The following is a 20502-nucleotide window of genomic DNA, read 5'->3' as shown; positions in this document are numbered from 1 at the left end:
TCGGCGGCCACCTTCTTATCTCCATCATTCTTCTTCATGCTTCTTTTTTCTCTCTTTTTGGTGGCATCCTCCTTCTCCCCCTCTTTCAAATGTATTTTCCTTTTGGAGGGTTTGGACCTCGCAGTTTTCTCAATGGACTTCGGCAGGGGAGGAGGAATGGTGTCTGAAATCATGAAGTCGTGCCCTTGAACAAAGATCGGTTGGGAGACTTCAAGAACCAATCAATATGGGTGGAGGTCAGCAAGTAGTTAGTCCAAAGCGCATCTGGATTAGCTTTGGCCCAAGAATCAACATCACAATTCGAGCCAGTTCACGACGCGACAGAGGCGGCATCTTAAGCCACAGTTTCTTTTCATCGGGAATAGGGTGCCAGATCGATTTGACTGGAAAGTCATGGAAGAATTCTTCCGTGCCAGGGTATTCCTAACCCTGGTCAGAGATGTAAAAGAACTTGGAGGTCCACGCCTTGGCATTAGAATGGCGGATCTCGAATCGGGCCAATGTTTGCCCATCGTCCTTCTTACAGAAGCTGAGAATATTGCCTTTGGAAGTTTCCCTCAAGCTATAGAACGCCAAAAATTCCTGAGCAGTCAGATCGGGATAAGGATCCCCGAGAGGTTCCAAAGCCATATGAAATACGATACAAGCACAGAGGTACGCCCTCAACGCGAAAGGGTGCAATTGAGCGGGAGCGAGGTTGAGGAGATCCAAAAGGTCGCGGAGAGGGCGGTAGAAGGGGATCCTCAACCCATTTTGTAGAAAAGAAACAGAAATAGCTACTTTAGTAGCAAAGCCCTCGTCATCACAGATTCCGGTTTCAAGAACGCTTAAAATAACGGTTTTAGGAATATGAAAGTCTTCCCGAATCTTGGAAAAGTTTTTCTCTCAGATGCCTGAACGCCATCGGTGTCCAAGAAAGACTGTGCCCTCAGGAATCTTAAAGGGGCTTTTAGAAACCTCACCTTTGCTGTAGGGGGCCATTGAAATCGGTGGGAAGAGGGTAGCGAGAAAGAACAAGATAAGCAAAGAGCAAAGATAGGAATGGAAAGGCAGAGAGCGTAACAGAGGAAAGGATGAAAGGCAACGGAAAAATAAAGTTTTGAAGGTTAGTGAAATACGAAGCACCAAACGGACAGAAAATGTGACTCTGCAAGAAGGCTAACGGCACAAGAAAACTGTCTATCTTCTTTGACACAATGGCAGGAAATCATATCAAATCTACGATTCTTTATAACAAAATCTTTATGAGGAGAAGGAAATAATATAAAGCGGCAAGAGGGCATAATGGGCCAGAAGACACCGAAAGGCTGTGGGTCGCCGATATTTTCCAAGCACCCAGGCCCATGCAATCACACCTAACACTTTCACAGCGACAAGATTGATCAAAAAATAAATTCCATCTGCCATAAGGCGAATAGAATTGGCGGGGTACTGGAGGGACCATCCCAACCAAAGGGCCCTGAAACGTACAAAAAGGCCTATATTACAATAAAAACCAAGAAGCCCAGAGTATGGGCCCATCATAGAAGGGTGGTCAAGAGGAATTCGAAAAGACATATACATGGCGCCACCTTTAACGGAAGGATAAAAATAGCGAGAAGTGATAGGATTATTCAAAATCTTAAGTCTTGATGTGTTCCGATAAATCTTGGATGAGATATATACAGCAAATGAGCCTACATATACAGGTAATCTTTGAGATTTCAGGAGGATAACTTCTTAACTGACTTTAGCATCGAAGTGTTTGCAGGAGGAGCTCCCCCTTCGAGTTTCATCAACGGAGATCGGCTAAGCAGTAGAAGATAGGAAGTGAGACACGTCCTCAACATTTTGGAAATGATGAGATCTTCATAAATCAATCCAAAGCAGTAAAACATTACAATGCAACTAACGAATGAGAAAAAGAAAATAAAGGGGAGGAAAATGGGACCATCTAAGTGGCATAGATAGATGTAGTTATTATTTTTGTGTGTTTAGATTATGGAGTTAGATTAGATGATTTTTACTTTTTAGATTTTTGATAGATGTGGTTCCACCAAGTATTGCATAGTATTTGTAATAATTTTTTTTATTTATAAATAAGTAATAGTAATTTATAAATTAACTTTTACATTGTGTGCAGTTGCCGAGTGCACGTAATGTGCACCCATATCGTTCACGGCCTCCAATGGTGAGCCTAGTCCTCATGGACTGTCGGTGCCTTCTACCTCAATGGGAATGGTCACTGACCCATGGAGGTCGTGCTTGCTGTGGCCTTGAGCCACAGTGGCCATGAACATAGAGTGCATCGGTGAGGGGAAGGTCGAGCAGCAGGTACACATTGCCATGCATCCAAAGGGGTCCTCCCTGTGGCGTCTGTGGGTAGGTAGGGCCACCACGGGCCAACACCAAGATGACCATCGTTTTCTATCATTGGTAAGATGTCCTTTGACCACCTAGGCTTATTAGGCCACACAATCACTGACAGCTTTCCATAGCCTGCTGAGGCTGCCAGGGGCCACAATTGAACATGTCGGCATTTTCTATTGCCGACGTGATGGTCCCCAGCAACAGAAAGTGCGGTGGGACCTTCCTCACCAGTCACACAACAGTGGACTCCGGATCTCGCCACAAGCTTCTCGCCCGAGGATGGAGAATCTTGCCACCCTCCCTTGGCCACGAGGCACTTTTCAGCCATGGAAGGCCCTCACCACACCATCTCGCCACCCTCCCTTGTTCACAACATGCTTACTTGCCATTATGACCATTTTCTCACCTCACCACAGCTTGCCTGCTCAATGGACTCATCATCGTGAGCATCCATGCACAATGGTCCAATCCATGGCATTGCACCCAAACAGAGGGATGTGAGGTGCGTTAATGGTTTCAGTGAGGGGAAAGGATTCAGAAAACCCAGAGGTTGGAGCTGTGTGGTCTCGTTCTCGGTGTTTTCGTCTTGTCTTTCGTTTGCAAAAGCTTTAGGATGAAAGGCCATTTGTTGTTAGTGAAGTGAGATGATTTTCAATCTCATAAAGTGAAACAAAGCATTTGGATAAGAGAGTATCTCTTCATACAAAGTGAGTTGAAATGGTTTCATCTCAACTTTGAAACCAAACCACACCTAAAGGTGGCTGATTCATTTATATGTTAAAAATATCTCAGAATATCTGTAAATGATAATGAAATAGTTTATGAATAATAGTGAATAATAGTAAAATAATTTGAAAAAATCTAAAAATACTTGACAATAGTTATATTTTTAAACGGACCTTAAATTTGTTTGAGAGTAATGAAAGCAACAAATCTAGATATTGATAGCAATGATGGTCCTATTAAGTGCTTATACGTTCTTAACCTAATGTCTTGAAAGGTCAATTTTTAAGACAATTGAGGGATGGATTGTTACGAGTAATCCATCTATAAAAAGACTATCTCAAAGTAACTGTTATTGAATTTCTTCTTAAATAGTAGAATGTAATCGGAGGTGATTTTTCTATCTATATGTGATCATAATAGCATCCAATCCATTGGGAATTGAACAAGACAAGCTTAAACAAAAAATAACTAAATCATCTAGTATTATGAGATCTGCTGATTTGCCCTCCCAAACATATCGCTCAAAGTTTTCGTTAGTGCATTTGTATTTTTTTAAAATATTAAAAAAACACATACACAAATTCACTAACAATAAATTTAAAAGATGCATGTAGAAGGATAATATAGTATTTTCCTAGTATTGTTTAGTTGCCACGTCAAAAATTATCGAAGTAATGCCAAAAAGTCAGAAACTAATAATACATGATAGCAACAATAGAGGCTTTGGGGGTAGATGATCGGTAATTGGCCCATTTGGCATGTTCCTAGATGCTTCTTCTGTGGTTCCTATTGGCCGAAGCAATACATTACTTGTAACAAACACAACACGTATTAAAAATATAATATATCTATTATTTAAATGTCATGCCAATAAGGTTTTTGTTTGTATTCTCTTAACTACAAAAAGGTACCAATAAAGAGCAAACACATTTATGATTTGGATGACTTTAGGTGGGCCATGCTTTGTAGCCATTTAAAAAAATAATAATAATAATCTATTAAAAAATATTATTATTTATTTATTATATTATAAAATATAATAATTTATTAAAAAATATTATAAAAATATTTGTTATTTATTTATTTATTTTATTATTAAAAAGGTACCAATAAGTTACCAAACATGCTCTGTAGCCATTTAAAAAAAAACATCAATAATTTATTAAAAGATATTGTTATTTATATTTTATTTTATTATTATATTTTAAATAATTTAATAAATCAATTATAATACTTAAAAATATAAATTAGTGTGATTAAGAATTTAAGACGAAAAAAATTGTTAAATGGAGTGCAATATTTTTTTTATTAATGTAATGTTAAAATTGGATTTTAATATCTTAAAAGCATAGGATCATTTTCCATTTCGCTAATGATTGTTGAGTGAAACCGATTTATAATTTACTCGTTTGGATTTAGATGTTGTTTGATCTAATCTTAGATTTTTTTTAAATTTTTATATAAAATATAATAAATAATTTAATTTTTTAAATTTTAAAATAATAATAATATTAAAAAATAATATTTTATTTTATTTTAAGTTTCCTCTAAAACAATCTCGATCCAATCCGCCGGAAAGAAAAACAGCAGCGAAGTGCTCGCAAACAAAATTCAGTGGTTACGCAAAAAAACAAAACAAAACAAAAAAGAGGTAGATTTTAGGTGTAGACATGACATCAGAGGCTCATAGCCGTCCCCATAATGACTTGCCCAAAAACACAGAATAGTCACCCTTGCGAACGAGGATGATCCGAAAAAGTTTGTGGTCGGGGGGAGGTTTCGATGAAGAGAAGTAAAAGATCCAAGAGAGATTCAAAATGGATTTCTCCAGAGACAATACGAAAGGCTTTGTGTTGGCTTTGCTGTCAAGTGGGTTCATAGGGGCAAGCTTCATCATCAAGAAGAAGGGCCTTAGAAGAGCAGCCGCAACTTCTGGTGTCAGAGCGGGTGAATTTCTCTCCCTGCATTCTTTTTTGGTATCAATTTTGGTTTTTCTTTAATGGGATTTTCTTGAATGTTTAGGTGTTGGTGGGTATTCTTATCTCTTGGAGCCTCTGTGGTGGCTGGGAATGATCACGAGTAAGTTTTTAATTTTTGTTCCCTTTTGTTGTTTATGTTTTCTAAGCAAAATGGGATTGATTTTTTGTGATCTTTGCTTAATTTCTATTCCTTTTTAGGTCATGCAAACTGTTGTCTTTGTATGTTGGATTATACAAACTATATATGTATTTCCTATTTGTCATATTATGCTCCATTTTTGTGAATTGTAATTTCATTTCTCTTTCTGCTTTTTGGTAGCACGAGGTGTTCAATTTGATGGGCTGCTTCTAAATAGCAATTGCCGTTATTAATCACGGGTCATACTACAGATATTGTGAACTTCTGTTGTTTGGTGTTGTTCTCACTTTCTGCAGAATCTCTCTTGTTATATGATTCCTGAAACAGTGATTGTTGGAGAGGTTGCAAACTTCGTTGCATATGCATTTGCCCCTGCAGTTCTTGTTACTCCTCTTGGGGCGTTAAGTATTATTGTCAGGTAAGTTTTTGGCTTGCTTTGAGTTTATTTCTTAGCTAATTATGTGTTCTTCTAGTGTCATATAATGTGGTTGCTTTGTTCTGGTAATGACTTGGATTGCATGGTGTAGTGCTGTTTTGGCTCACTTTATCTTGAGCGAGAAGTTACACAAGCTTGGAATTTTGGGCTGCGTGATGTGTATTGTGGGATCTGTCCTAATTGTTATCCATGCACCACAGGAGCATCCCATTACGTCTGTTCAGGAAATATGGAGCATGGCAACTCAACCAGGTTAGAGTTTCCCCTCATATTTGTGTCTTGCTTTTGCATATATCACTTCAATAAACTTAAAAATGACCTCTCTGTTTCAGCCTTTCTGCTTTACATGGCCTCTGTCACTGTATTGGTTTTCATTCTGGTCATCCATTTTGCACCACAATGTGGGCACACGAACGTGTTAGTTTTCACCGGCATCTGTTCATTGATGGGCTCTCTCTCGGTACATCATTTCAACCATCAGTTGCTTATTTCTTTTCCTGACCGAGTACTCTAACGTTAGATGCACTCTCTCTCTCTCTCTCTCTCTCTCTCTCTCTCTCTCTCTCTCTCTCTCTCTCTCTCTCTCTCTCTCATTAATAGTTTACAATCGTTTCAAACAATGCTATTGAACTTCTACAGACTTCCACAGAGATCAAATAATTCTTTTTCTAAACATATTTAACAAGATTCAATCCTATCAGAATGGAAGTGTGAAATCCTACCTTACTTGACATGATTATTATAAAATGTTGGTAGACTCTGTTTAAATATCTTCACTTCCAGTTCCTTTTTCTAGATTTAGTATTGACTTTAAGTTTGTCTCAACTGTGGAGGTCTGGGGGAGTAATTTATTTATTTATTTTATAAGTAAAAATCAGTAATATATTTATTATTTATTAGATAAGCCATCATTTTTTGTTTTGTTTTGGATAGGCTTCTGGGAATTTTTAGCTTTTGAATCCCCATCTTCTTGTAAAATTGGATTGCAAAACTTACACATGCAGTCTTTTTTTCTTCTTCCTGTGACTGTAATCACTGTAATCACCAATAATTGCGCAGGTGATGAGTGTGAAAGCCCTTGGAACTTCACTAAAGTTAACTTTCGAGGGAAAGAATCAGTTAATATATCCAGAGACATGGTTTTTCATGTTGGTTGTGGCTACATGTGTCATCACTCAGATGAATTACCTCAATAAGGTCGGTATGGAATGGTGTTGTCAGTGTTTAATTCAAGCTAGCATAATTTTAAGTTTTGAATCTACGGAATTCCTGGCACATTAAATATTCGATAAAAGTTACCCTTTTTATTGCTTTGATTTATTTATTTATTTTCCTTTCTTGCTCTTTTTCCCTCCATGTTTGCTACTTATTCAACCAATGAAAAGCCTTCTAGAACATGTGCATACTTGTCTATCGCAATTTTGATATGCCTCTTGCCAAATTTTTGTGAGCAATATATCCACAATCTTTAGTTTTTCTTCCTATATTAATTAGGTACAGTTGACTGCCTTAGATCTTCTAAAGTGATCGGATGACTTAGGCTTGCTCCAATTAATCTAGGGATATTGAAACAAACTAAAAAGTATGCCAGAATCTGATGTGTGGTATTACTAATATTCCCTTTCCTGTGAAGTTATTCGTGGGAGAAGTATGTGGGATATACCCGTATCTGACAACTTTGCTTGCAGGTTCTGAGCATTAATAAAAATGGTATCCATTTTGATGGATATAAGGCATGATACATGGTAGTCGCAATTATTGCCCCATGGTAATCAACTATCACCATACAAAAATAAATTAAGTTTCTAGTTCCAATTTTCTGTGTCTAGCTTTCCATCACTTCACAAGAGAGAAAATTAAGTTTTGTCCTGTAACTATCCTAGGAAAGCTCAAGTCACATATGAATTTATAATTCAAAAGAACTAGTCAATGTGACCATTGGAGTCCCTTAAAATGATTATAAACTGCAAAACTTATCACTCACAAACAATGTGGATCCCATTTACCACCTTCCTTTTTTTCATTATAAATCAAAGTATTTTTTTTTTTCAAACTTTTAGCTCCCTGAAGTCAATCCCTTAATAGATATTAGTCAAATTGTGTGGCCAACTATAATTTTTCTCATTGCCTTTGTGCCAGCCTCACGTGACTTACAAAGGTAGTTGGGATAGCAGCTTGCAGATGTAATTTTACGAAGGAACTTTCTTGAGGAGGTAAAATGAACTGGGGGACATCACAAAGTGTTAAAACAGCTCAGAGTGTTTTATACTTCCCAATAAATTACTCGATACACTTGCCAAGATTTCTCAGGAATGTATAAAAACTTCTAGAGACATAAAAGCATGTCACAGGCTACAAGTTCCTTGAAATTTTCATCTGAAATGTTAATAGAAGAAATAATCATGTTGAGATTGCCAAGATTGCCATGCATCTCCTGCTCATTTTTCATTATAGGATTTGTTGAGCTTGAGTTGAACCTAATGGTACTTCTAGATCATACTGACGGTTTCCTTGCAAGTAATTGATAATGCATTTCTGAAATATGTCAGGGTAATGGCGCATTTAAAAGCAAATCTGTCAAAATTCAAGAGCTTCTGGATGTTTCTTGATGTCTGCAAAGTTGTAAATTTTTAGTCTAAAATATCTGCTCTAACAACTTTACTCTGATGTTTTAGGCGCTTGACACATTTAACACAGCCGTTGTCTCCCCCATATACTACGTGATGTTCACAACACTTACAATCCTAGCCAGCGTCATTATGTTTAAGGTAATGTCAAGTCAGTACTGATTTTTGGGATTGGATATTCTCACTTTACTAGTCTTAGCTTCATTTTCAAGTTGGCTTTATTAAACAGAGCAAGCAACATCGCAAAACTATTTCTTGAGGCATGAACTCAGTATGCACAAAATGGATTTTAAAACTGATCAAAGACAACCTTTAATACAGCATACCACTTAGTTAAGTGCTGCAGACAAATCTTGGCTTACGCTTAACAATTTCTGGACTTGCTGTGAGCTTCTGCCAACCCAGTTTGTTTGTGGGAGTGGAGAAATATTTGTTTTTTGTTGATTGGGTTTGGAAAGGGTTAGAAATGACACCTGCAGAAGAGGATATGATTTCCAGCAGTATCTTGTTAAATATTACACCTATTGGCCATGTCCACACCTTCATTGTAAATCCTAAGTTTGAAGGGTCAGTGCATCTGAAATAGACAGTTGGAGAAAATTTTGCTCCCATTTAGCTTACTTGACAATTGGAAGTAGTGTCTGTACCTAGTTTACTAGAATCCTATAACTGAACCTTAGAACCCGACTCTTGCCCTTGTTTTGGGTAAAAACTGTTTCATGAGCCTGGCATTCCTTGAGAGCAGATACCTGGTGAACAAAAGACTCCTCTCATTCTATCGCTATGATCACCTGTATATGTAGTTGGCCTTTTTCTTTTGCACTCATAGCATATTTAAACTGTAAATACTGCTTGATAAATGCATTGTATGTTGAAACTTATGGTCTCAGGATTGGGATGGCCAAAGTGGAGGAACCATAGTAACAGAAATATGTGGCTTTATTGTTGTGCTTTCTGGAACAATCTTATTGCATTCGACCAAAGACTTTGAGAGAAGCTCATCTTTTAGAGGTGTGTAATAAATTCACTTGTACCCTTTTCATCTCAACCAACTTCTGTATCAGATCAACAGATCAAGCCTTGATTTATTTTGGCTTTTCATGCTTTATTGTAAAAATAACCACAGGTAACAACTACGCACCTGTGTCCCCCTCATTGTCTACCCGACTCTGCAGCGGAAATGGGGAATTACTGAAGTATGACGAGGAAGAAGAAACGCGTCCTGAGGAAGTTTGCTTAAGAAGACAAGAAGTGTATTAGATTGTCCCATTCAGAGGATACCATTGCATTACTTCAAATCAACAGGCAAGGCACAACTGAAATTTGAACAGCTTTGAGAAAGATGCCCATCAAGTGACTCTCCACGTCCAGTTCAGGTCATAACGTCCCATTCAATGATGGAAGAATTTGAGAACGTATTCAGGTGGTTGTTTTCATGAGCATCATCCGGATTTCATTGTTTTTTTTTTTTTTTTCCTTTCTTTTTTTTTTTTTTTTTTTTTTTTTTTTTTTTTTTTTATTAAATGTCTGGTTTGGAGGAATGCGTCTAAGGTGCAAGGCTGTACAGTTTGTCCAAGATTACCAGTATCTTCATGCGTGGTTTGTTCACTTGTCAAGTAAGGAAAAGAGCTTCTGTTAAGCAAGATTGAATCCCTCCAGACTCAAGAATCTGAGTTCCAGCAAAGAAGGCAGAAATCTTATATTTGACTTGGTGAGCTTCTGGGTAGCACGAGTGATCCTTGACTTGGTTTTAATTTTAATTTTCTGTGAATGTTTGTGAGTCGAGAAGAAGGATATGCTTGTAGGGTATTTTTACAATCAGCCGTAGCCTTTCATGGTGATTGATGTAGAGCGGTTCATTTTTAGAGTGCACGAAATGGATTTTAAAAAGGATCAAAGACAGCCTTAAAATACAGCATACCACTTTTGTTAGGTGCTGCAGACAATCCCGGCCTCCACAAGACAAATTCAGGGCATGCTGTGAGCCTCTTTCAAAAGGATAAATCACCCCGTTGGTCTGTGGTGTTGGAGACTTAAGTGGCTTATGAGTAGAATTACTCTTTTGAGAAAGGATAAATCTACTATGTCGCCCATTGTTGTCTCTTTTAGTTGACTGTCTGTTAAGTTTTTTTTTTTTTATTTAATAATTAAGAAAGTAATTTTAAGCGGATTAGTCTATATTTTTTTTAATAATATTTAAATATATTAAAAAATATGAAAAAAAATTTTAAAAAAAAAATTCAAAATTATACTACCATTAACAATAAGCGGTGCTATTTTGCTGCGAAGAAATATTTGTGTTTTGGTTGGTTGGGGTTGTAAAAAGGCTATAAATGATAAACATAAAAATGATTTTTATAATATTTTATACAATTATGTTTTAATAGAAATTTTTATAAATAAAAATAATTTTACATAAATATCCTTATTTTAAAACATGATTTTATAAAGGAAAAATATTAAATATATTTAAAAAAAATTTACAAAAACTTATTTTTTTCACATAACAGTTATTAATATGTTGAAAATTATTAAATATAAATTTTAAAAAAAATAAGTCTTTTAAGTAAAAATGTATGTAAAACTGTAAATATATATTACAATTTTTTATATATAGTCTAAAAAAAAAGGATATGCTTGTTACCAAGATAAACATGGTTGTATGATATCCACTTGTATCACTTAGGCCTGTTTAGGTATTCAATTTATCTCATATGATTATTAATTTTTTTTTAAATTTTTATATAAAATATAATAAATAATTCAATATTTTTAAATTTTAAAATAAAAATAATATTAAAAGATAATATTTTAATTTTATTTTATTTAAATTTCAACTTTCATATAATCTCATTTTATTTCAATTTACTATTCAAACTTTACTCTCCACCAAGAATCCAAAGAGTATATTTAAAAGGAAAAATATAGTTACAAGCACAATTGTGCACTAATCTGTGTATCAATATGATGTAATTGATTAAAAAGTAGATTTTATTAAAAACAGTACTAATTTAAATTTTAAGTATGAATAAATAAGTATTGATATACATATTAATGCGCGAGTATGTTTGTACGTAACAAAATTCTATTTAAAATGGTTTATCTTGTTTTGTTTCTCTTTTCTCAGCTGCCAAATAAATAAAGAAAAATTCTATTAGTAAGTTTTATACATCACACATTATTTTTTTATTATTTTTTTAATTTTTTTAATTAAATATATAATATATAGATAATTAGTAGAATAATTTAATTATTTTAAAAAGAATAAAATTAAATAAAATTTTTTAAAAAATAAAAAATTACGTGAGATGTGATGTATAAAATTTATGAATAGCAAAGTTAAAAAGAAAGGGAAGCAGATAAAAAACTGTTTTAAGGAAAGGAAACCACCAAAGGTCCAAAACAAGACAAATGACTTAACATCTCTTACAGCTGTCTCCTCTTTAGCCTTACAGGCAAGCCGCCCCTCATCTTAAGTAGTAAAGATAGCTTGTAAGGCGGGTTCTTCATCTTCTCTGCACTCGCACCTCCATCAATGGCCACGATTTCAAACCTATACATCAAAGCCGCCGCAACAGACTTCATCTGCACGTAAGCCATCTCCTTCCCCAAACAAATCCTGGGCCCACCGTGAAACACAGGGAATCTGAACTGATCCAGCGGCATAAAAGTTCCATCCTCTCCCAACCACCTCTCCGGCCTGTACTCCCTACAGTGCTCTCCCCACACCTTATCCATCCTCCCCATTGCATACGCAGAGTAATCGGCGAACCACCCCTTCCCGACGTGGGTCCCATCTGGCAAGACATCATCGGCCACCGTTAATCTCGAATTGATCGGTACTGGTGGGAACAATCTTATGGATTCTGTTAGAGCTGCGTGTAGGTAATGCATCTTCTTCAGCTCCTCGTAGCTGAATATTCCCGACTGTTTTTCCGGCGCCGACGACAACTCTTCGTGTATTAAACTAGCGCAGCGAGGATGGCCGGACATCAACCAGAAGAACCATGTCAAGGCCGTGGATGTTGAGTCTCTCCCGGCTAGTATGAAGCTTAAGACTATGTCTCTCAAGAACTTCCTCTTGTGTTTTTCATCTTGAAACTCCACATTCAAGGTCGAGAACATGAATCTTGATAACAGATCTTGATGTTTACGCGTTACTTCAGAACTGTCTTCTTCTTCTTTGGACCGAATGATTTCCATGGCGTATTGGTCGATTACTTTTATGGCTTCTCTGTATCTTTTTTCCGAGCCTATATTGAGAAATCTTCCCAGCTTCCATAGTAAAGGCAACGGTGACAGAAACCTTGAGGAACTAATCTCCACGGCATCATCAAAAGCTTTGACAAAGTTGGAGCTTGGGAGGTTTTGATACATGCTGTCGGAGGTCAAGCACTCGGGGTTCACACCGAATGCGACCTGACATATGTTATCGAAAGCGAATCGCTGTAACACGTCTTGGAGATCGATGGCTCTGTTCTCCTCGCAGGCTGCAGAGAGGTAAGGAATGAGGCGGTCCGAGATTTCTGATGCAACGGTGTCGGAGATGAAGTGTTTGAGGGATTTGGTGTTGAATTCATGGCTGGCAATCTTGCGCTGGACAGTCCAGAGATGGGCATCGACGTTGAAGATGCCATCGCCGAGGAGCTCGGTGAGGACGTCGTGGAAGCGAGAGCCTTTGATATAGTTTGGGAAGTTGGAGTGGAGGAGGTGCTCGACGTTGGTGGGGTTGGCCGTGCAGATTCCATGGGAGAGGTCGAGGAAGGTGCGAACTCGGAGGGTGGATGATGGGGTTTGGGAGAGCATATCGGCGACCCAGTCGGGGAAGCGATGGCGATTGCGGAGAAAGCCGGGTAGGTTTCCAATAATAGGGTAAGACTGTGGGCATGGGGTACTAGTTTTAGAGGGAAACAAGGTAGAAGTGGAGAGGAAATGGAAGATGAAGAGGAAGAGTGGGATAAAGAGGCACAACAATAAGGCCAAGGAGGAAACAGAATCAGTAATCATGTCGAGATTCAGCATAGTTTCCTGTTTTTTGAGGATCAGAAAGTTTCTGCTGTAAATTTCAGTACTTGTGCTTCATTTTTCCTCTCCATAATGCAGCGAAGATCCAGAAGTAGTCAATGGATTCCAATAATTAAGGCAGCTTTGACTTTCAGGAACAGAAACAGTGTAAGATAGAGGAGATGAAAATGGCGTCACAAGAGAGAGAAGAATCCGTGTGATTGACGAATTTAGTTCCGAAAATGATATTTTAAAACCCTGGTTTGTTCAGGAAGACGAGCTGGTAAATCATAAGTTTTAAAATTAGGTATAAATCTATTTATTAATTTAAATCACGTTTAAATTTATGCATCTTAATTATTATTTTTATTTAAAATTAATAATAATATAATAAAAAAATTAAAATATATTAATTCTAAATATATTAAATATATAATATTTCAGCTCAATCACACTCTCTAATTAATGTTTTGTTAATCTTTATACAAAATAATAAAAATTAATTGAGATGAACGTTACATAAAAATCAAAATTTAAATAAAAGTAATCAAACAAAATTTCAAATCTTCATAAAAGATGATCTATGACTACTCAATCTTAAGAGTTATACCCATCAAGACTGCCTCAACAATCTTTCAAAAAATTAACAACCAATTACTGGTGTCTGTTACCACGACATCTATCTGCCATAAAAGATACCGATCTCTTTCTTACGAAAAAGATGTACTTCCAAGAACACTTGATATCAAAGCTAAGCTCACAGGAGCTTGGTTAATATGACTTCCCAAGATGTATATAAGGCTTCCAGCACCCAAGAAAAGACCAAAAATAGCAGCACTGCCGAGTAAGGTTTGTCCAATATACCTGAGGCTGATCTTCATAATTAATCCTGGTACTTGCATATCCCAATATAAATATATCATATGAGATTTAACAAAAAAGGCAAATGCTGATGATATTGGAAACCAAAGTGAATAGAATATATATTTTCGGTGGGCAGCATATCTAAGCTGTAGACAAGGCAATTCCAGTTTTGCATCCAAAAGGGTGTCAATTTTTTTTTAATGAAATGAATTGTATCCATTATCCAGAAGGATGTTAAATGTATAATTGATAAAAAGATAAATTTCATTAGCTCTATATCTCATCTGGACTTGCAAATCAATGTTATTCTCGGGTTCGGTTTATGATTAACTAGAAAATTTTAACTACGTGTTGAAAAATTTAAGTATACTCAATATATTGCCAGGAAGATGAGAGGCTACTAGTGGGGATATCTCATCCAGAAAGTAGTAACAGCTGCCTCAATTCATTGACTCTTGAGTCAATGTTACACCAGAATTGTATACATACATACTGTTTTCTGATTTGGATCTCAGTTATAAGCATGTCCATGCCACATAAAAAACCACATGACCAGAAGTTATAATTGTTTCAGTTGATAATTAAAATGATATCTGCTAACCCAGCCTTACAATTATAACACGAGAGAAGAAGCCAATTCTTTGATTACACTAGATTTAACAATGCCTTGCTTGGCAATTGGCTATGGAGAAACCACAATGAATAGGGGGCCTTGTGGAGAATCACCATCGAATTGAAGCATGCAGAGGATGGTGTTCGAATGAGGTGAGTGGGTCCTATGGAATGGAGCTATAGAAGCACATAAGAAGAGGTTGAGACACATATTCAAGAAATAACCATTTTGAGGCGGGTGATGGATCCAAAATCAATTTTTGGCACAATATATGGTGTGGCGATAGGGCACTCAAGGAACTTATCCACAAATTTATGGTACAACAAGAATGAAAGAAGCCTCAATTGTGGACTTCTTAATCCTATCCAATGGTACTCCCCTCCCTGATAGACTGTTACATTCCTCATAAATGCACAAGATTAGGAAGTTGACGCTTTTTCGGAGTTCAATGACCAAGTATACTCTACCTGTTTGACAAAGGGAGTCGAAGATAAGATTTTTTGGCACCCCTCTAAGAAAAGGAAGTTCACAATCTGCTCTTTCTACTAAGCCATGACTTGACAATGCACAATACAAATCCATTCCCATGGAAAAGTATTTGGAAGACGAGGCATCCCAAAAGGCAATATTTTGTGTATGGACAACTTCCTTGGGGAAGTTCCTTACTCTAGACAACTTAATGAAACTTTGAATCATAGTCATGGATAGGTGTTATATGTGCAAATAGAGTGGAGAGTCCGTCGACCATCTACTACTTCATTGTGAGATTGCCATGACACTATGGAATGAAATATTTGCTCGGATGGGACTATCTTGGCTGATGCCGAGAAGGATAATCAGCCTCCTAGCTTTTTGGAGGGGCATTCGGGGCAACTCTCATATTGCAACAATTTGGAAGATGGTTCCAATATGTTTATGGTGGTGTATTTGGAGGAAGATGAATGAAAGAAGCTTTGAAGATGAAGAACAGTCAATGGATGAACTTAGAAATTTATTCTTCAATACTTTACTCCATTGGTTGTTTGTAATTGATTTCCATGGCATGAATTTTCATGAATTCCTTGAATTAAACTAGCATGTTTAGTTGTTGCTCTTGTATATGTCCCATATACTTGAGCTCTTCCATATTCTTATGATAGTAAAATTTTGTTTACTGGTAAAAAAATACTTTTACCCTGGACATATGACACACAAAAGTTAGGTACAAGTTATACCAACTGGATCAGTTATCTATCTCAGAATAAGGCAGTCAACCCAAAGCCGGAGAAGGGAAAAAGAAAAAAAAGGGAACATCACTTGGTAGTTTTGACTAAAAAAAGTACGAACTTTGATTCATCATCTAGTTCTAGGTTGAGATATAAACTACTTTCCCTATTGAAAACCATTAGAAGCCAGTGGAAAATAAATTTCATCGAGTTTAAACAATTGAAAAATAACAACGGTGGTCTCCTGGCAGCAGGCAGTTTAAAGGCAACTACAACCTTTTCTTTTACAAGCAATCAAAGATTTCATTAACATACAAAAGGTATATCCCAAGTACACCATTTACAGCCAAACCCAAAGTAGGAAGTTCAGATAGCCATCAGCTGCAGAAACTGATATTAGTCATGGCAATCCTTGTATGCCAGCGTTCACACTCCTATATTTGTAAAGTCACAAACGTGCAGTACTTCATGAAGGTCTAAAGGTGCTATGCTTATTAGTTCCACTCTTACTCCTAAAACATAAAAACTACTCCATGCATTACACTATACTAACATGCTATCAGTAATTACCATCTCTATCTGACATGGGCTAACATATGGATTTTACAACGCCACCTAAAAAGAGCTGCTAATGAAATCCGTTGAATTAAGTGTAAAATCAGCCTTTCAAGCATTGAAATCGAATGTATGAAAATGGATTGTAGATCACTTTCTAATATCTCAAATTGTGCTAACCATATACTAAATCGCACAAAATGAGGATCAACATAATAAGAAGCAACCAATATAACAAACAAAGGCAAACATAGAATGCAGCTAGACCAGGTTGGGCTAGGCGAAGATTGAAATTGAAATAGCAACCAGTCACCATTAGAGAAGAGGAAGAAAACCTATTAAGTTCAACTATTTTAGATTTTATTGATGTTCGATGTTTCGACCTCTTGAACCTTCAACAACTGCAACTCCGGCGGTCACGCGAGCCAAGTAACTGTCCCTTGCCATCGACAGTTGAAAATTGGAATGAACTGTCTTTCGCTCTGCAGTTTACTTTTGCTGGTCAAAATGCTCGTAAAAAAGATAGAAAAATGTATGTTTCTTCCGTTGCCGGGAATCGAACCCGGGTCTCCTGGGTGAAAGCCAGATATCCTAACCGCTGGACGACAACGGATTGTTTTGCGAGTTAATTTAATTTAAAAGGTTAATTTTCGGCTTAGTAAGTCAAGGACTTCACGCACAGAAAAGGATGGTTGCTGAGAATTGAGAATCCGCCCAATGGATTGTTAGGCACTGGGTAAATTGAGCTTGAAGATGGAAACTAGTTGGATGAATGAATTTTTCATTTCTCTCTCTTTAATCATTTTATGTAAAGCTATTATTGTTTGATAAAACAACTGATTGTTTCACAAGAATGGTATGATACAACAAGAAGAATAGAAGCTTGTGTGGCAGATTTAATGAATCTATATGAATGCACTGCACAACTCAACATATGGTACCATACTTGTTCCCAATTTCGTTTCAATTCCTATACTTTCCTTTGATGATTCCCGTTTCTTCAAGTGCTTGTTTGTTCCTGCATCACCTCTGGGATAAATCTATGCGTGTTATCTTTGATGGCAAAGGAATAGTAATTCCCGGGAATAAGCACAAGATGCTTCAGCATAGATCACATGAACAATGGATATTACCGTCCCTCCAAGAGTTGGATTAGATAAAGCTGTTCAAGAACCGGCTATCAGCTGAAGAAGTGTGTTTCCTCCTGTCGTGATTTAATCAGGAGGTAGAGTTAATGTTAACCAAGAATTACATACACATCCTCTTGAAGATCTTGATGCTCCATCGGATCCTCTGATCAGGAATTTTCACATTTCTCTCTCGTTGGTCCAAAACGACCAGGTGCATCTATTAGTACATTATTTGACTGAGCTGTTATTATTTGACTGAGCTGTTATATGGCAACAACTCATATTTCCCCATGTGACTGGTAAGAATCACGAGGCATTCATACACCATCTCAGATTGTGGGTGTGATTTATCACCAACAAAGAATGGTTGGATCATATTGTTAATCTCAATCCAGCTGCACCCAGGGTTCTTCTTCAATCCCAGCTCTTTTATCTTTGATCTCACCTTGCGCATCTCCTCCCACTTTCCGGCAGAGGCGTACATATTTGATAAAATGATAAAAGTCGATGGATCGTCAGGATCTTTATCAATAAGTAATCTTGAAATTTCAAAACCCAATTCTAAATTTCTGTGCAAACGGCAAGCAGAAAATAGTGTGCTTAACAACCCAACATCCTCAGTAACTTCTGGGTTTCTTTGGAGAATCCAATAAGCCTCACGCAGTCTTCCAGAACGTCCTAGAAGATCAATCAAGCATGAGTAGTGTTCAACGCTAGGTTTAATACCATAGTCGGTGATCATTTGATTGAAATAATAGCAACCTTCATCAACCAATCCAGCATGGCTACATGCAGATAAAACTGCAAGGAAAGTAACCATGTCCGGTTCTGCATTGGACTGCTGCATTTCACGAAAAAGCTTCAAAGCTTCTAAAGCTTGACCATGAGACCCATAAGCTGCGATCATTGACGTCCATGACACGGTATCTTTCTCTGGCAATTGATGAAAAACATCAAGTGCTCCATCCACAGCACCACATTTAGCATACATGTCAAGGAGAGCCCCCATGACTACTTCATTTGTCTCCAACTTAGTCTCAATGACATAGCTTTGAATCTCCTTACCCTGCTCCAACGCTCCCAGATGGGAACAAGCTGATAAAACACTAGTATATGTAATGGCATCTGGTCTGACACCAGACTTTTTCATGTCAGCAAAGATGCCAAGAGCATTGAAATAATTGCCTACAGTCACATATCCAGAAATCATAACATTCCATGAAACTGCATTTGTCTTGGACATCTTTTCAAAAATATTTTCGGCTGACATAACACTTCCACATTTGAAGTATAAATCAATTAAGGAGCTTTCAGTAAAGAAATCAACCTCTATTCCATTTCTTACTATATATCCATGTATGAATTTTCCATGTTGAAGCTGGGCTGATCTCGAACAAGCCAATAAAATGCTGGTTAGAGTAGTTAAAGTAGGTTTAATTCTGTCCTCATTCATTCTTCCAAAAAGCTCAATGCATGATCTGCTGTCACCTGTTAAACTGTATCCTGAAATCATGGAGTTCCATGTGACCACAGTCTTTCTTGGGATATGCTCAAAAACCTCAATAGCCATGTCTAAACAACCACATTTTCCATACATGTCCACAAGGGCAGAGCTGGTGAAATCATCCAACACAAACGCTTTTCTCATCAGCTCCATGTGAATCTTCTTCCCTCTTTCCAAATCTAAAAGCCTTGCACACGACGAAATGACAGTTGTGAGTGTCACTGAGTTAGGCTCAAACCCAGAGCCTCTCATTCTTTCAAATAATTCCAACGCTTTTTTAGCTTGCCCATCTTGATAATAACAAGAAATCACGGTATTCCAGCAAGCCACATCCTTATCGGGCATTTCATCGAATAGCTGTATAGCATAATTAAAAGCATTGCATTTTGCATACATGCTTACAAGAGTACTGGCCACAACAACATCAATTAGACAACCAGTTTTTATCACATGGGTATGAATCCTCTTCCCACAACCAACCCTACCTAATCCACCACAGGCCTTGAGAACGCTTGGGTAACTATAACCATTGGGTTTCAAATATTGGTGATGCAATAAACTCTCATACAGCTCAAGAACTTCAATGAACATGAAGTTTTTGGCGTAAGCAGCCATGAGGCCATTCCACAAAGAGATGTCTAAAGGGTTATCAATGGTTCGGAAAACAAGCTTGGCAGAATCATACAATTGGCATGAAAAGTAATAGTCGATGAGGTTTTTGCAAATGGCGATGTTGTTCTGTAAGCCTAGAGAGACTATCTTCTGGTGGATGAGCTTGCCGTGCTTGAGCGACTTAGAATTTACGCATGCTCTCAATAGAGAACATAGCTTTATGGTGTCCATTCCGTAACAAATATGAGCATGTAGCAGCTATAAGATGGACAGACACATGTCTCGGACACAGAGAGATCTACGTGAAACAGAAAAAATATAATTGCAAACACAATTATGTATTAATATGTATATTAATTTGATGTGATTGATCAAAAAATAGATTTTATTAAAAATAATGTTAATTTAAATTTTAAGTATGAATAAATCAGTATTGGTACGCAGATTAGTACGCGACTTTGCTTGTATATAACAAAACTCGTGAAACAAATCCTGGGGGATTAAATGGAGCTGAGTCACAATATCTTAAGGCCACGTTTAAAATATGACTAAACTGAGTTGATCTACTTTTATGCTGAGTCTAATATTTAAATACTCGACTCTCAAATTACTCAATTAACTCAACTCAAAACCTTTTTATACTTGAAATTCACAATTTTTTTTAACTCAACCTATCTTTACACAGGATTCACAACCTTTTTTAATTTCTCACAAGTACATCTAAACTCATTTTAATATTTAAATACATTTAAACTTTTA

General features: G+C 36.9%; 3 protein-coding genes and 1 non-coding gene across 9 annotated transcripts; 1 reads left to right on the top strand and 3 right to left on the bottom strand.

The window, feature by feature from the left end:
- Window positions 1-4685: 4685 nt before the first annotated feature.
- On the top strand, window positions 4686-9740 carry LOC122292543 (probable magnesium transporter NIPA3). Of its 6 annotated transcripts, none has more exons than XR_006236956.1 (9): window positions 4687-5022; window positions 5098-5154; window positions 5521-5611; window positions 5721-5881; window positions 5962-6089; window positions 6689-6826; window positions 7769-7842; window positions 8305-8397; window positions 9147-9269. XR_006236956.1 is itself a non-coding variant. In XM_043100944.1 (9 exons), exons 1-9 carry the CDS (start codon window positions 4893-4895, stop codon window positions 9514-9516), a joined length of 1053 nt encoding a protein of 350 aa, XP_042956878.1. In that variant the 5' UTR covers window positions 4697-4892; the 3' UTR covers window positions 9517-9740. The 6 variants fall into 6 exon arrangements, 5 of the variants coding, with proteins under 5 accessions (XP_042956882.1, XP_042956881.1, XP_042956878.1 ...); XM_043100944.1 differs by lacking the exon at window positions 7769-7842 and adding an exon at window positions 9383-9740 and having other exon boundaries at window positions 4697-5022; window positions 9147-9267; XM_043100945.1 differs by lacking the exon at window positions 7769-7842 and adding an exon at window positions 9383-9740 and having other exon boundaries at window positions 4937-5022; window positions 5490-5611; window positions 9147-9267.
- A 1827-nt stretch (window positions 9741-11567) lies between these two features.
- LOC122292107 (cytochrome P450 94A1-like) lies at window positions 11568-13511 on the bottom strand. The gene has a single exon (XM_043100331.1). It carries the CDS (start codon window positions 13276-13278, stop codon window positions 11683-11685), a length of 1596 nt encoding a protein of 531 aa, XP_042956265.1. The 5' UTR covers window positions 13279-13511; the 3' UTR covers window positions 11568-11682.
- Window positions 13512-17038: 3527 nt separating this feature from the next.
- On the bottom strand, window positions 17039-17110 carry TRNAE-UUC. Its single transcript has one exon. It is a non-coding gene; the product is annotated as a tRNA-Glu (tRNA).
- A 136-nt stretch (window positions 17111-17246) lies between these two features.
- Window positions 17247-20039, bottom strand: LOC122292106 (pentatricopeptide repeat-containing protein At5g27110). The gene has a single exon (XM_043100330.1). It carries the CDS (start codon window positions 19972-19974, stop codon window positions 17875-17877), a length of 2100 nt encoding a protein of 699 aa, XP_042956264.1. The 5' UTR covers window positions 19975-20039; the 3' UTR covers window positions 17247-17874.
- Window positions 20040-20502: the final 463 nt, after the last annotated feature.

This window comes from Carya illinoinensis, chromosome 13, assembly GCF_018687715.1.
Source record: "Carya illinoinensis cultivar Pawnee chromosome 13, C.illinoinensisPawnee_v1, whole genome shotgun sequence".
In the NCBI taxonomy this organism is placed as follows: domain Eukaryota; kingdom Viridiplantae; phylum Streptophyta; class Magnoliopsida; order Fagales; family Juglandaceae; genus Carya; species Carya illinoinensis.
This window is presented reverse-complemented; position numbering and strand designations above follow the sequence as displayed.